Raw genomic sequence first — 13,121 nt, 5'->3', positions numbered from 1 at the left:
AATAAAAAAATATTTAAAAAAATATCAATATATTGATATTTTTGCAAAAAAATAGAACGATAAAAATATAATTTTCTTTCGAAAAATATCGATGTATTGATATTTTGATATATTTACTGTGCATATAACGAGCCCTGTACATAAGCTACCACCACAAAGGGTATACCACTATATCTCACAACATATTTTTCCGCATCTTGATTTGATGGGTTCGTTTTATCCAGAAACAATCAAACTATTAATCCGTATGGTTTAGCCTATAGTACGATATATCTAGTCTTTAGTGTATCTAATCTGTACGTCCGCTATTATCAAGATGTATCTAACAAATAAATATGAATTTATTAAACAGATAACAAAAATATACGTATTCATCTACCATCTGGCAACCAGAAGTTATTTTCGCTCCTAAAGTCGTTTCCTTGCACTGTCCACAAAGAGTAGAGGACACAACCATACAGTGCATACACTACTGGACAAAAAAAAAAAAAACGAGAAGGGACGAGTGAGACGCTTCTTATGCGTCACAACTTTTATACCCGATACTCAGTACTACATCTGTACCTTAGCGGTTTTTATAAAATTGTACATTTTTTCTTCATCTGTCATCTACATCTACAACACTTCTCACGCCAACACGCTCCTTTAGCTCGCGCCCCTCCCCGCACACTGCAGAGTCACGGCAGAGTCAGAGGCCGCACACTGCAGAAGCAGTGTGAATGAGAGAATGTGAAAAAACGGGGCTTAGCCCCGGTACTTGAAATATTTCCATTCTCCTGAAGAGTTATTCGTTAATCCGTTGTTCAATGCTACGAAGAGGTCGTCCATGCGACGTCTTCTTTTCTGCGTTTTAGGTGCGGCATTTTCTCTGAAGAACGAGCAGGAAGGGTTAATCAAAGACCAGATTGTTTCGGGTAAACTATTTTCATATTTTTCCCAAACACAATTTTTTCTACTGAACAAAGAAAACATTCGAGGCCGTTAATATCTATTTTTCCCACAGCATTGTAATTTAATATTTAAATTATTTCCGTCCGTTATTATCGTCCGTCTTGTTGAGCGCCTGGATCTCAGAGACTATAAAAGCTAGAGCCACCAAATTTTGCATCCAGACTTATATATGCTCACACTGTTACAAGTGTATTTCAAAAATCAGCCCCGCCCCCTTCCGCCCCCGCAAAATGGCGAAAACCTCCCAAAGCTACAATTTTGAAGATAAAAGAAAAAAGATAAAAACGCCATTCCGTAGGGAATGACCATATCTATCAGATCACCAAATTGGGATCCGATTGGAGCATTATTATAGCCACAATGAAGAAATTAATTAGCAGTGGCCAAACCCACCCCGTCCCGCAGCTTATATTTGTTTTTTGCACATTCTCTCATTCACACTCTGCTTCGCGCAGTGTGTGGCGTCTGCCCCTGCCGTTCCTCTGCCGCTGCCACAGCCGTGGCTAAACCCACCCCGTCCCGCAGCTTAAATTTGTTTTTTATACCCGGTACTCGAAGAGTAAATAGGGTATATTGTATTTGTGCACAAAGTGAATGTATGTAACGCACAGAAGGAAACGTTTCCGACCCCATAAAGTATATATATTCTTGATCAGCATCAATAGCCGAGTCGATTGAGCCATGTCTGTCTGTCCGTCCGTCCGTCTGTCCGTCTGTCCGTCTGTCCGTCCTGTTTGTCGGCTAGTTCTCAGAGACTATAAGAGCTAGAGCCACGAAATTTGGCTCCAGACTGCTGTATGCTCACACTGAAACCAGTGTATTTCAAAAATGAGCCACGCCCCTTTCCGCCTCCGCAAAAGGGCGAAAACCTCCCAAATCTACAATTTTGAAGATTTTGAACAGGAAACTAAAAACGCCATTCCGTAGGGAATGACCATATCTATCAGATCACCAAATTGGGATCCGATTGGATCATTATTATAGCCACAATGGAGAAATTAATTTTCAGTGGCCAAACCCACCCCGTCCCGCAGCATTCACACTCTGCTTCGCGCTGTTTATGGCCTCTGCCCCTGACACATCTCTGCCGCTGCCGCTGCCTCTGCCTCTGCCGCGACTCTGCAGTGTGTGTCCATAGGGGAGGGGAGCTAGCTAAAAGAGCGTGTTGGTGTGAGCAGTGTTGTAGATGTAGATGACAGATGAAGAAAAAATGTTAAATTTGACAAAACACCGCTAAGGTAGGTGCAGATGTAGTACTGAGTGCCGGGTATAAAAGTTGTGACGCGTAAGAAGCGTCTCACACGTCCCTTCTCGTTTATATGTACTTTTTTGTGTACTGAGTATCTGACTTTTCTCGTTACCATACGCTGTTCAATTCGGTCTAAACATTTGACATACGCTTCTTCCCACGCTTCAACAAAACTTTCGAGTTTTCTTCACACTGTTCTTGGAGAGTTTCGGCAGAAGCAATTTTTCTTTCCTTAATGAACCAAACCAACTTTTTCTGATAGATATAGAGCATTATATTTTGTTAATGAATTATGGTTTTTTTCTATGGCAGATCTTTTTTTTTTAAGAATTTTGGTTCTGCTTGTTAAAAAACTTCATCTGAAAAGCTGATTGCAGCTAAAAGTGGATCCATACACCTTATGGTTTTTGTGTACCATCTGGAAAATCTCAGGCGCTCAACAAGACGGACGGAGAGACAGACATAGACTCGGCTATTGATGCTGATCAAGAATATATATACTTTATGTGGTCGGAAACGTTTCCTTCTGTGCGTTACATACATCCGTTATTCGCACAAATACAATATACCCTATTTACTCTTCGAGTACCGGGTATAAAAACATTAACCAACACTCTTTTTCTTATTATACCCTTAGCGGGTTTTTATAAAATTGTACATTTTTTCTTCATCTGTCATCTACATCTACAAGACTTCTCAGGCCAACACGCTCCTTTAGCTCGCCCCCCTGCACTAGAGCAACACACTGCAAAGGCTCGGCAGGGGCACGGCAGAGGCGAGGCCGCACACTGCAGAAGCAGAGTGTGAATGAGAAAATGTGCAAAAAACAAAAAAAAACTGCGGGACAGGGTGGGTTTAGCCACTGCAAATTAATTTTTTCATTCTGGCCATAATATTCGATGATCTGACAGATATGGTCCTTCCCTACGGAATGGCGTTTTAAGTTTTCTCGTATCTTCAAAATTGTGAATACCGCAGATTTTTGAAATACACTTGTAACAGTGTGAGCATACAGAAGTCTGGATGCAAAATTTGGTGGCTCTAGCTTTTATAGTCTCTGAGATCCAGGCGCTCAACAAGACGGACGGACAGACAGACATGGATCCATCGACTCGGCTATTGATGCTGATCAAGAATATATATACTTTATGGGGTCGGAAACGTTTCCTTCTGTGCGTTACAAACAAACGTTATTCCGCACAAATACAATATACCCTATTTACTCTTCGAGTACCGGGTATTAAAATAAACTCTTGCTAATTTGTTTGTTATATTACATTGCAGGTGCCACGAAGTATCTTAGCAGTTACTCAATCGTGCTAGTGGGAGAGAGATCTACCACTAGAAGACTGTACAGAAGAGATACGCAGAAGAGCGACGCACGCCCTCCTTTTATACAACCAAGAATCACTTTAAAAGTATTTACAGAACTTCAAATCAAAAATTATCAAAAAAATGCCATTTTCTCGGAACGAGGAGCCCAACGAGCCGCAGTATAACGAGAGCGATGTGGTATGGGTAAAAATACACAACACAGAGATCTGGTGGCCTGGCGAAGTTACCTTGTCTCAGAAAATTCGATTCGTCAAGACCAGTCGGCCGCCCTTTGCAGTTGTTGCCTTTTTCAACGAGAAAACATAGTAAGCGATATCCGCCCGTATTCGATTATAATCTATAATTATAGTTCACGGCTCTGTATTTTTTTTTTTCAGCGAGCAAGTCACATCAAACAGACTGATTTATCCATTTGAATGCTCCAAAAAAGAGGAGTTCATCCAACGCGGTATCAGTAAGTACCCTCAAAAATGGTGAACGAGTGGTTAAAGAATGGTATATATAAAGTAATCGGCCTTACCAATAAAACGCATTTCTAATGTGTAAATATTTTATTCGATTAGTATAATCTATCAGCTCATTACTGAGAAAGTCTAAGATGGTTTTGCCAATTTTGACGGGCCAAAGTCACTTTTGGATTTTTAATACAAAATTAGAAAATGTGAATTTCGTGTGCAAATACAATTTTTTTTTGTAATCTGAACCGTGCGAGTGGACGTGTGAGACGCTTCTTACTCGTCACAACTTTTATACTCAGTAGTACGTACATATGTACCTTAGTGGTCTTTTCCAAATTTTACGTTTTGAATTTTAAATTTTTTCTACATATCTGCATCTACATAAGTTCTCACGCCAACACGCCCTTTTAGCTGCCCCCCTCCACCAGATCCGCACACTGCACGAAGCAGAGTTTGGAAAGCGAGATTGAGCAAAAAATAGGCAAAGCTGGGGTGGGGATATCTTCAAAGTTTTGGATACCGCAGATTCTCGACCTTTGCGGGGCGGAAGGGGCGTGGCGAAATTTTGAGATACACTAGTAACAGTGTGATAGCCATCTGGATGCCACATTTGATTGCTCTAGTTCTTATGGTCTTTGTGTACTAGGCGCTCTTCAAAAAGGACAGACAGACGGACAGACAGATGGCTATATCGACTCGGCTATTGATGATGATCAAGAATATATATGTTTTCTGGGGTCAGAAACGTTTCCTTCTGTGCGTTACATACAACCACGTTTCACCCCAAATACATTGTCCCCTATTTACTCTTCGAGTACCGGGCCGATCGGAGATTGATATTGAAAGAAGTTATAGGCAACCAAATCGCTAAGTGGTTTTAATTTCGAATAATCAGTTTCGTATGAAAAAGCTTTCCGAAAGATGGTTTGCTCAAAATCGACCACAAACGAAATCATGTCACAATTGCGAAGGAGTTTTTGCTGTGGTTTAGCCACAATACGATTCATTTTAGCACCAATTTGAATGCAACGTAACCGTGGCGGAAACGTAGGCCAACCAGGGTAATTCTGAACCAAAGTCGACCAAAATGGGGTTTTCAGCCAATAAAACCATATAGACAGCTTTTTAAAATGCATGCGGTATTATCCGTATTGACTACCTTAAGAATAGTAATACAATCAAGAATTTTAAAGATAAACGTCCACAGTTTGACAAGAAACAACGTTTTTTTAGCGGGACAATGCGACAGGGCAGCCATGTACAGTTTCCATGGTACAAAATAATGATACGAATTGCTCCCTCAACTACCCTTTTCTCTGGATTTAGTTCCTAGTGACTATTTCGTGTTTCCCCACCTTAAGAAATATCTCGGCGGCAAAGATTGGAGTCCAACGATGAAGTCATCTCACAAAAAATGAATATTTTGAGTACCTCGACAAATTCTATAAGCTTAAGGATACAAAATTTGGAGAAATTCTAAAAAAAATTTATATAGAGCTTAAAATACCGACACTACCCGACACGATTTTTCCTCAAGGAACCAAATCAACTTTTCTTTAAACATTTAGGGCTTTAATTAGAGCTATAGATTCACCAAAGCTTGTGTGAAGACTCATGTGAAATCAAACTGTTATAAGTGTATTTCAAAATTGCGACCCGCTTCCTTTCGCTGTTTATTTTTTGCTCATTCTCTCATTCCACCCTCTGCCTAGTGTCACTAACCATACAGTATAGTACTGTACTGTACTGTACAGTACAGGACTGTATGGTTAGTGGCTGTACCTCTCAGGTATCGTAGCACACGCTTGGCAGAGACTTCATGTTCAATGTGGGGGTCAGCATTCTGTTGCGCCGGTTTCGTCACAGAATGGAGAATATCGGGACGCGTGGTGATAGCCAAATACTTCAGAGACCCAATCAATTACACTACTCGACAAAATCCAACTTTCTTTTTCTGCTTCGAACCAAAGCGACTTTTTCTTATAGATTGAGGGCTTACATTTTTTAAAAACTATGATTTTTTTTCTATAGCAGAACTTTTTTAAAAGAATTTTTAAAATCTGGTATTTTTTTGTAACCGTTATTTTTAGAGGCAGTGCTTCTTTTTTCACACAACTAAAGTTTCTTACATCTAGTTCTCATAAACTTCGCCATTCTATAAAACTGATGAATGCATCTATTAAGTGCACCCAACAACTTAATGGTTTAAGCTTACCTTTTGAAAAATATTAAGCTTCGAAATGCAATTTTTGTTTTGTTTTTTTGTATTTAAGCAACTTTGACTTTAAAAAATCAGGAAAAGTCGAAAAGGCCGTAAAACCCGCATTTTTCCATACCTGGATTTTTTTAATTGCAGTCTTTTTTCAGTATTTTTCGAGGTTTAAGCCAGAAATACTCTGGCAGTGGGGCTCGCAACCCTCCAACAGGTTCTTTTTATACCCGGTACTCGAAGAGTAAATAGGGTATATTGTATTTGTGCACAAAGTGAATGTATGTAACTCACAGAAGGAAACGTTTCCGACCCCATAAAGTATGTATATTCTTGATCAGCATCAATAGCCGAGTCTATGTCTGTCTGTCTGTCTGTCCGTCTGTCCGTCTGTCCGTCTTGTTTGTCGGCTAGTTCTCAGAGACTATAAGAGCTAGAGCCACCAAATTTTGGCTCCAGACTGCTGTTTGCTCACACTGAAACCAGTGTATTTCAAAAATGAGCCACGCCCACTTCCGCCTCCGCAAAAGGGCGAAAACCTCCCAAATCTACAAAAATCTACAAAACTAAAACCGCCATTCCGTAGGGAATGTCCATATCTATCAGATCATTAAATTGGGATCCGATAAGAGCATTATTATAGCCACAATGGAGAAATTAATTTGCAGTGGCTAAACCCACCCTGTCCCGCAGCTTATATTTGTTTTTTGCACATTCTCTCATTCACACTCTGCTTCGCGCAGTTCGCGGCCGCTGCCTCTGCCTCCGCCGCGAGTCTGCAGTCTGTGTGGGTCTAGGGAAGAAGGGCGAGCTAAAGGAGCGTGTTGGTGTGAGAAATGTTGTAGATGTAGATGACAGATGAAGAATGTAAAAGAATGTAAGAATGTAAAAAAATGTAAAATTTGACAAAATACCGCTAAGGTGCAGATGTAGTACTGAGTGCCGGGGATAAAAGTTGTGACGCGTAAGAAGCGTCTCACACGTCCCTTCTCGTTTTTATTTTCACATTTTCCGAATTCAGTAATGCTTGCAATGCAGCGCACATAAAAGCTGAATCTTTATATGCTTTAATTTCTTGGGGTTTACCCATTTCGTTAAAGATTTTCATGATGGCTCTTTTTGCTTCTAGCCAATCACGACGACGAATCAGTGGCGAACTTTGAGTATATGTCTATACAAGACAGGAATTTTTGATTGCTTGTCAAATAGAAGTCCATAACATAACGTTCTCTGATTTTTTGTATCTCAGGTGTTATTTCAAATGCTAACTTAGTATTTCCATGCTCCGTTTTGGCAATATTACGTGTCGGGCATTCATTCATGGTGGTTTGGATTAATTTTTGGTAATCCGGGTTATAGTAGTTTCCATTGAACAAATTGATTGTTTTCCCGCTTCCTGGATGTAATAGCTCTTTATAACTTTGTAATATGGTTTCTTTAAAATCGGCATAATTTTTTAGATCGATAAGTTTTGTACTGGACTTAATTTCTTTTGTCAAATGCGTTGGATTAATAATTTCTAAGTATGCTAATAGGAATATGGGGAAATCTTTGTCGTTGTGGAAATATAAAGCACTATTTTTCGTGATTAAATGTGAGATGGGTTTATTCATGGGATAGTTTATTGGGTGGCATTTAAAATGCTATGGGTTTGTAAAATAACACTACCCGACATGATTTTTCAAATAACGTAAGTGTTTTGATCTGGTTGAAAGGAACTTTGTTTATCTAATAAGCTGATTAAAATTAAGTCGAAAAGTCGAATAATTACATATATGTTGTGTCCTCTACTTTTTTATGTACAGGTGCATTAATTGAGCGTCGTTTAAGGTATTGCTCATCAAAATCTATGGAGAGACTGCTGAGCTAAAAATGCTCGATCAATACTAAAACCCCGTATTTTCCGTTAAATTTTTGTATTATTTTAAAGTATTCTTCGAGTATTGCAAGAAATACTCCAGCAGTTGGGCGCGCAACCCTCCAAATCGTAAACCAAAACCAAAACGACGTTGAATGAATGCAGCTATGTATGTATGTACATACATATGTATGTATACAGAACAAAATAAGGATCCCAGGGTATAATTTGTTCGACTTTTCATAAGTTTTTCAAGTCGAAATTTCTTTAAAAATACCTCACAAAAATCAAGATCTTTGCATTGTAAAGCTTAATATTTCCCAGAAAGTAAGCTAAAACAACAAAATGTTTCGGTACACTTTTTGTATGCTTTTTATACAGCTTTCTTGAATGAAAAAGCTTTTTAGAATGACAAATTTCATTAAAAACAGATGTAAGATATTTAAGTTATGTGAAAACACTTACAAAATTTGTTTTTTTTAATTCTTAAAAACAAGTTATGCTATACAACAAAATTCCGTTTATTCCTTGAGGGAGAATCGTGTCGGCTAGAGTTATTTGTGTAAAATTTAAATATATTCATATTCATGTGTGCGTCGGTTAGTCGTGCACTTATGTGTTTTTTCTTTCCGTAAGTACGCCCTCACACTTAGCCGCTCTATTGTAGTTGCGTTTGCTGCCTATCACTAGAAAAAAAGTGTTCTTCCTCTCTCGCTCTCAAGACTTTCAGTGCAACTGTCGCTGCAACTGTTCTTCTCTCCTCTCTCCGCTCATTTTTTTCCAATCCCGCTTTAAGCACTTTTTTGAACTACTGATCTGATTCCTATTTGTTTTGAGAATATTTGTTTATACCCGGTACTCGAAGAGTAAATAAGGTATATTTTATTTGTTCACAAAAGTGCCAACCCCATAAATTATATACATTCTAGATCAGCATCAATAGCTGAGTCTATATAGTCTTGTGCTCGGAGTTCTCGGAGACTATACGAGCTACAGCCAACAAATTTTTCCTCCAGAATGCCGTATGCTGACAATATCTACATATATGTATATAATGTTCGTAATGTTCCTTCTCTTTGGTAGTGACCAGACGTGTTTTTGTTTTTGTTTAATCTCTTTATTTTGTGCGTCGATTAGTCGTGTGTTTGTGCTTTTTATACCCGGTACTCGAAGTGTAAATAGCGTATATTGTATTTGTGGGGAATAACGGTTGTATGTAACGCACAGAAGGAAACGTTTCCGACCCCATAAAGTATATATATTCTAGCATCAATAGACGAGTCGGTAGAGCCATGTCTGTCTGTCCGTCCGTCCGTCTGTCCGTCTGTCCGTCCTGATGAGCGCCTAGTACACAGAGACCATAAAAGCTAGAGCCACCAAAGTTTGCATCCAGACTTCTGTATGGTCACACTATTACAAGTGTATTTAAAAATGAGCCCCGCCCCCTTCCGCTCCCGCAAAAGGTCGAAAACCTCCCAAAGCTACAATTTTGAAGATAAAACACCATTCCGTAGGGAAGGACCATATCTATCAGATCACCAAATTGGGATCCGATTTGATCATTATTATGGCCACTATGAAGAAATTAATTTGCAGTGGCTAAACCCACCCCGTCCCGCAGCTTATGTTTGTTTTTTGCACATTCTCTCATTCACACTCTGCTTCGCGCAGTGTCAGAGGCCTGCGCCTCTGACACGTCTCTGCCTCTGCCGCTTCTCTGCCGCGTCTCTGCACTGACTTTGCAGTGTGTTGCTCTAGGGGAGGGTGGCGAGCTAAAGGAACTTGTTGGCGTGAGTAGTGTTGTTGATTTAGATGACAGATGAAGAAAAAATGTACAATTTGACAAATAACCGCTAAGGTGCAGATGTAGTACTGAGTGCCGGGTATAAAAGTTGTGACGCGTAAGAAGCGCCTCACACGTCCCTTCTCTTTCTTTTTGTAAGTACGCCCTCACTATTAGCCGCTCACTCTTGTAGTTGCGTAGTTCTCGCTCGAGTTAACTGTTCTTCCTCTCTCGCTTTCTAAAGTTTCTGTGCAGTAGCGCACGCTCTCTGCTTAGCTGTCGCTGGACTTGTTCTTCTGTCCTCTCTCCGCTTAACTGTTTCTCGATCCCGCTTGTTGGCACACTGGTCCCATTGCTATTTGTTTTGAGAAAATAATTTTTATTTATTTTTTATTTATATATTTAATATAAATAATAGAAATAATGGACTACGTGGTTGTGTGTTCCGCTAAGACTTGCAAGAAGCAGATCACCTACGACCAGCCGAACATCCAATGCTGGCTCTGCGATAACGTAGTGCACGCAAAATGTAGTGGGTTTTCAGGCCTCTTGGGTAACGCAATTTCAAAGCGTAATGGTCTGCATTACAGTTGCGAGGCATGTTGGTCTGTCGAGAATGACATGGTCACATTTATGAGGCAGACGCGAAAGGGCTTTAAGGAGCTGACCGTGGGCTTTAAGAAGCAGTACGATCGGCTTCTAGCCATGGAGTCTCAATTCAGCGGTTTTAAACTGCTGAATGAGTCTCCTAGGCGCAAAAAAGTCACTCCTCGTGATCTGCAAGTGCCTGTACCTCGACCGCTCGCTGCTGATCAACTGTCTCCGTCAACTCCGATAGTGCAGCAGCTAATTCCGTTTGCCACTCCAAGGGCAACGACAGCTGCTGGTGATCAAGTTTCGGCTACCGAATCGATCATCTCGGAGAACATGCAGCCAGTTAGTACTGTAGCGTCCGTGTCTGTCGAGTCCGTTCCAAAGCCACATCATATCCCATCTATTTCGATCACACCAGTTAATAAACGTCCCGGACCACCGGATATTGCCGTCACAGGTACCAGATCTGTGGTGCCAAAACCTCTGGTGGGAGTCCCACCAAAGCGGCAAGTGTTTGTCTCTCGGCTTGCCCCTGACCTCACATCTAATGATGTAACTGCTTTTATACAAAGCCAAATAAAAACCGATGGCTTAAAGGTGGAAAAGTTGAATTTCTCTTATGCCAGCTTCTTTCAAGATTAGCGTATCTCCAACTCAATTCGAGACCATTTGCTCTTCCAAATTTTGGCCGAGCACCTGGTAATGAAAGAGTTTAAGGCTAAGAAGAAAAATAGGCCCCCCATAACTCTTCCTAGTAGTGAGGCCAGTGCTCCTTTCTCCTTTGCTCCATCCACCTCTTCCCACTGCAATTCCTCGCAGCCAAAAAACTAATTTCCCTCTATGTAGCCTATCAAAATGCTCGCGTCTTATGTAGTAAGCTGAGCACTCTTTTTATGGACAGTTTTACATTTTCATCCCATGTTATTGTGTTTACCGAAACCTGGTTAAAGCCGGACATTAATAGTTCCGAAGTTTTGGCAGATCGGTACACAATTTATAGGAATGATCGTTCGTCTCGACGTGGAGGAGGGGTTCTGATTGCAGTAGACTCTTACTTCACGTCGGAACTTTTCATAGTCCAGGTTTCACAAGACCTGGAATTCCTCTGTGTCAGACTGATTCTTCCCGGCCCTTAGATTTATGTCACTTGCTCGTATATTCCACCTACTTCGGATGTATTAATATACGAGCAGCACTTGTCCGCCTTAAAAACTGTTTCTTACTCGCTATCTAATAAAGACCATTTAATAGTTCTTGGGTATTTCAACCTGCCAGGTACTGTTTGGTCTTCGGTTAACGAGTCTAATAACCTTGTGCCCATGTCACGACATGATTTTATTGATGGCTTATTAGACCTGTCCCTGTGTCAAGTCAACCATGTAAAAAACTCCTTAGGTCGATTGCCTGATCTGTGCATTGTCTCGGATCCGACCGTAGTGTTGTTAACAAGAGCACTTCCGCTCACTATACCTGAAGACTGCTATCATCCTACTTTCGAAAAGTCGGAAAATATTGGACCTACTGTATCGGATCGTGCTGGTAGGCTTTCTGAACGCGTCCGTTGCTTCGTAAAGCCGAGTTTACGAAGCTCAATAACTAAATTAGGGATTTTGATTGGTCTGCTCTGTACTCGGGCACTGACGTTATTGAAGGCACAAACATTTTTTACAATGTACTTGACAATTTTTGACTCGTGTGTCCCGCTCCCGACTAGATCTGCGAAGCCTCCTTGGTTCACCAAAGAGTTATCCAGTATAAAAAACCTAAAATCACTATTTAAAAAATCTCAAGAAGTTGGTTCTTCCTCTTCTCTTTATAATTACTTAATAGCTCGGTCAAATTTCACTGTTCTTAATGCTCAATGCTATAGGAACTACCTCCTTCGATGCAGGATACGTTTTTAACAGGACCCCAAACAGTTTTACAGCTTTGTAAACAGTAAGCGTAGAACGTCCGCACATCCATCCTCGCCATCATTTTTGAATATGTCGGCAAACAATGATTAGGCAATCGCCGTTCTTTTTGCAACATTTTTTCAAACAACCTATTCCCAGGAAAGCTACCCAGGTCATGTGTATCCATATAATTTACCAAGGTCGAATGGCAATTTCTGCCCTTTGTTTAATGAAAGCTCCTTACTTCATGAATTCCAATTAGTTAAGCCGGTATTTTCACCGGGCCCTGACGGAGTTCCCGGCAGCGCACATAAAAGCTGAATCTTTATATGCTTTAATTTCTTGGGGTTTACCCATTTCGTTAAAGATTTTCATGATGGCTCTTTTTGCTTCTAGCCAATCACGACGACGAATCAGTGGCGAACTTTGAGTATATGTCTATACAAGACAGGAATTTTTGATTGCCTGTCAAATAGATGTCCATAACATAACGTTCTTTGATTTTTTGTTTTTTTAAAATCGGCATAATTTTTAAGATCGATAAGTTTTGTACTGGACTAAATATCTTTTGTTAAATGGGTTGGATTAATAATTGCTAAGTATGCTTATTGGAATATGGGGAAATCTTTGTCGTTGTGGAAATATAAAGCACTATTTTTCGTGATTAAATGTGGGATGGGTTTATTTATGGGATAGTTTATTGGGTGACATTTAAAATGCTATGGGTGTGTAGATTAATAGTACCCGACATGATTTTTCACAAAACTTTAGTATTTTAGATCTGGTTGT

The 13,121-nt window shown here is 40.1% G+C and overlaps 1 protein-coding gene across 2 annotated transcripts in view; it reads left to right on the top strand.

The window, feature by feature from the left end:
- The window catches only part of LOC117903560, an 89,072-nt gene that overhangs the window by 42,702 nt on the left and 33,249 nt on the right, over positions 1-13,121 (top strand). For both annotated transcript variants that reach the window (XM_034815763.1, XM_034815762.1), the window contains exons 2-3: positions 3,485-3,840; positions 3,913-3,989. In XM_034815763.1, the coding sequence (XP_034671654.1) occupies positions 3,656-3,840; positions 3,913-3,989 (262 nt within the window). In that variant the 5' untranslated portion in view covers positions 3,485-3,655. The remainder of the gene's footprint in view (positions 1-3,484; positions 3,841-3,912; positions 3,990-13,121) is intronic.

Source organism: Drosophila subobscura, chromosome A, assembly GCF_008121235.1.
Source record: "Drosophila subobscura isolate 14011-0131.10 chromosome A, UCBerk_Dsub_1.0, whole genome shotgun sequence".
In the NCBI taxonomy this organism is placed as follows: Eukaryota; Metazoa; Arthropoda; class Insecta; order Diptera; family Drosophilidae; genus Drosophila; species Drosophila subobscura.
The sequence above is the reverse complement of the archived record's forward strand: the minus strand, read 5'-3'. Positions and strand labels throughout refer to the sequence as shown.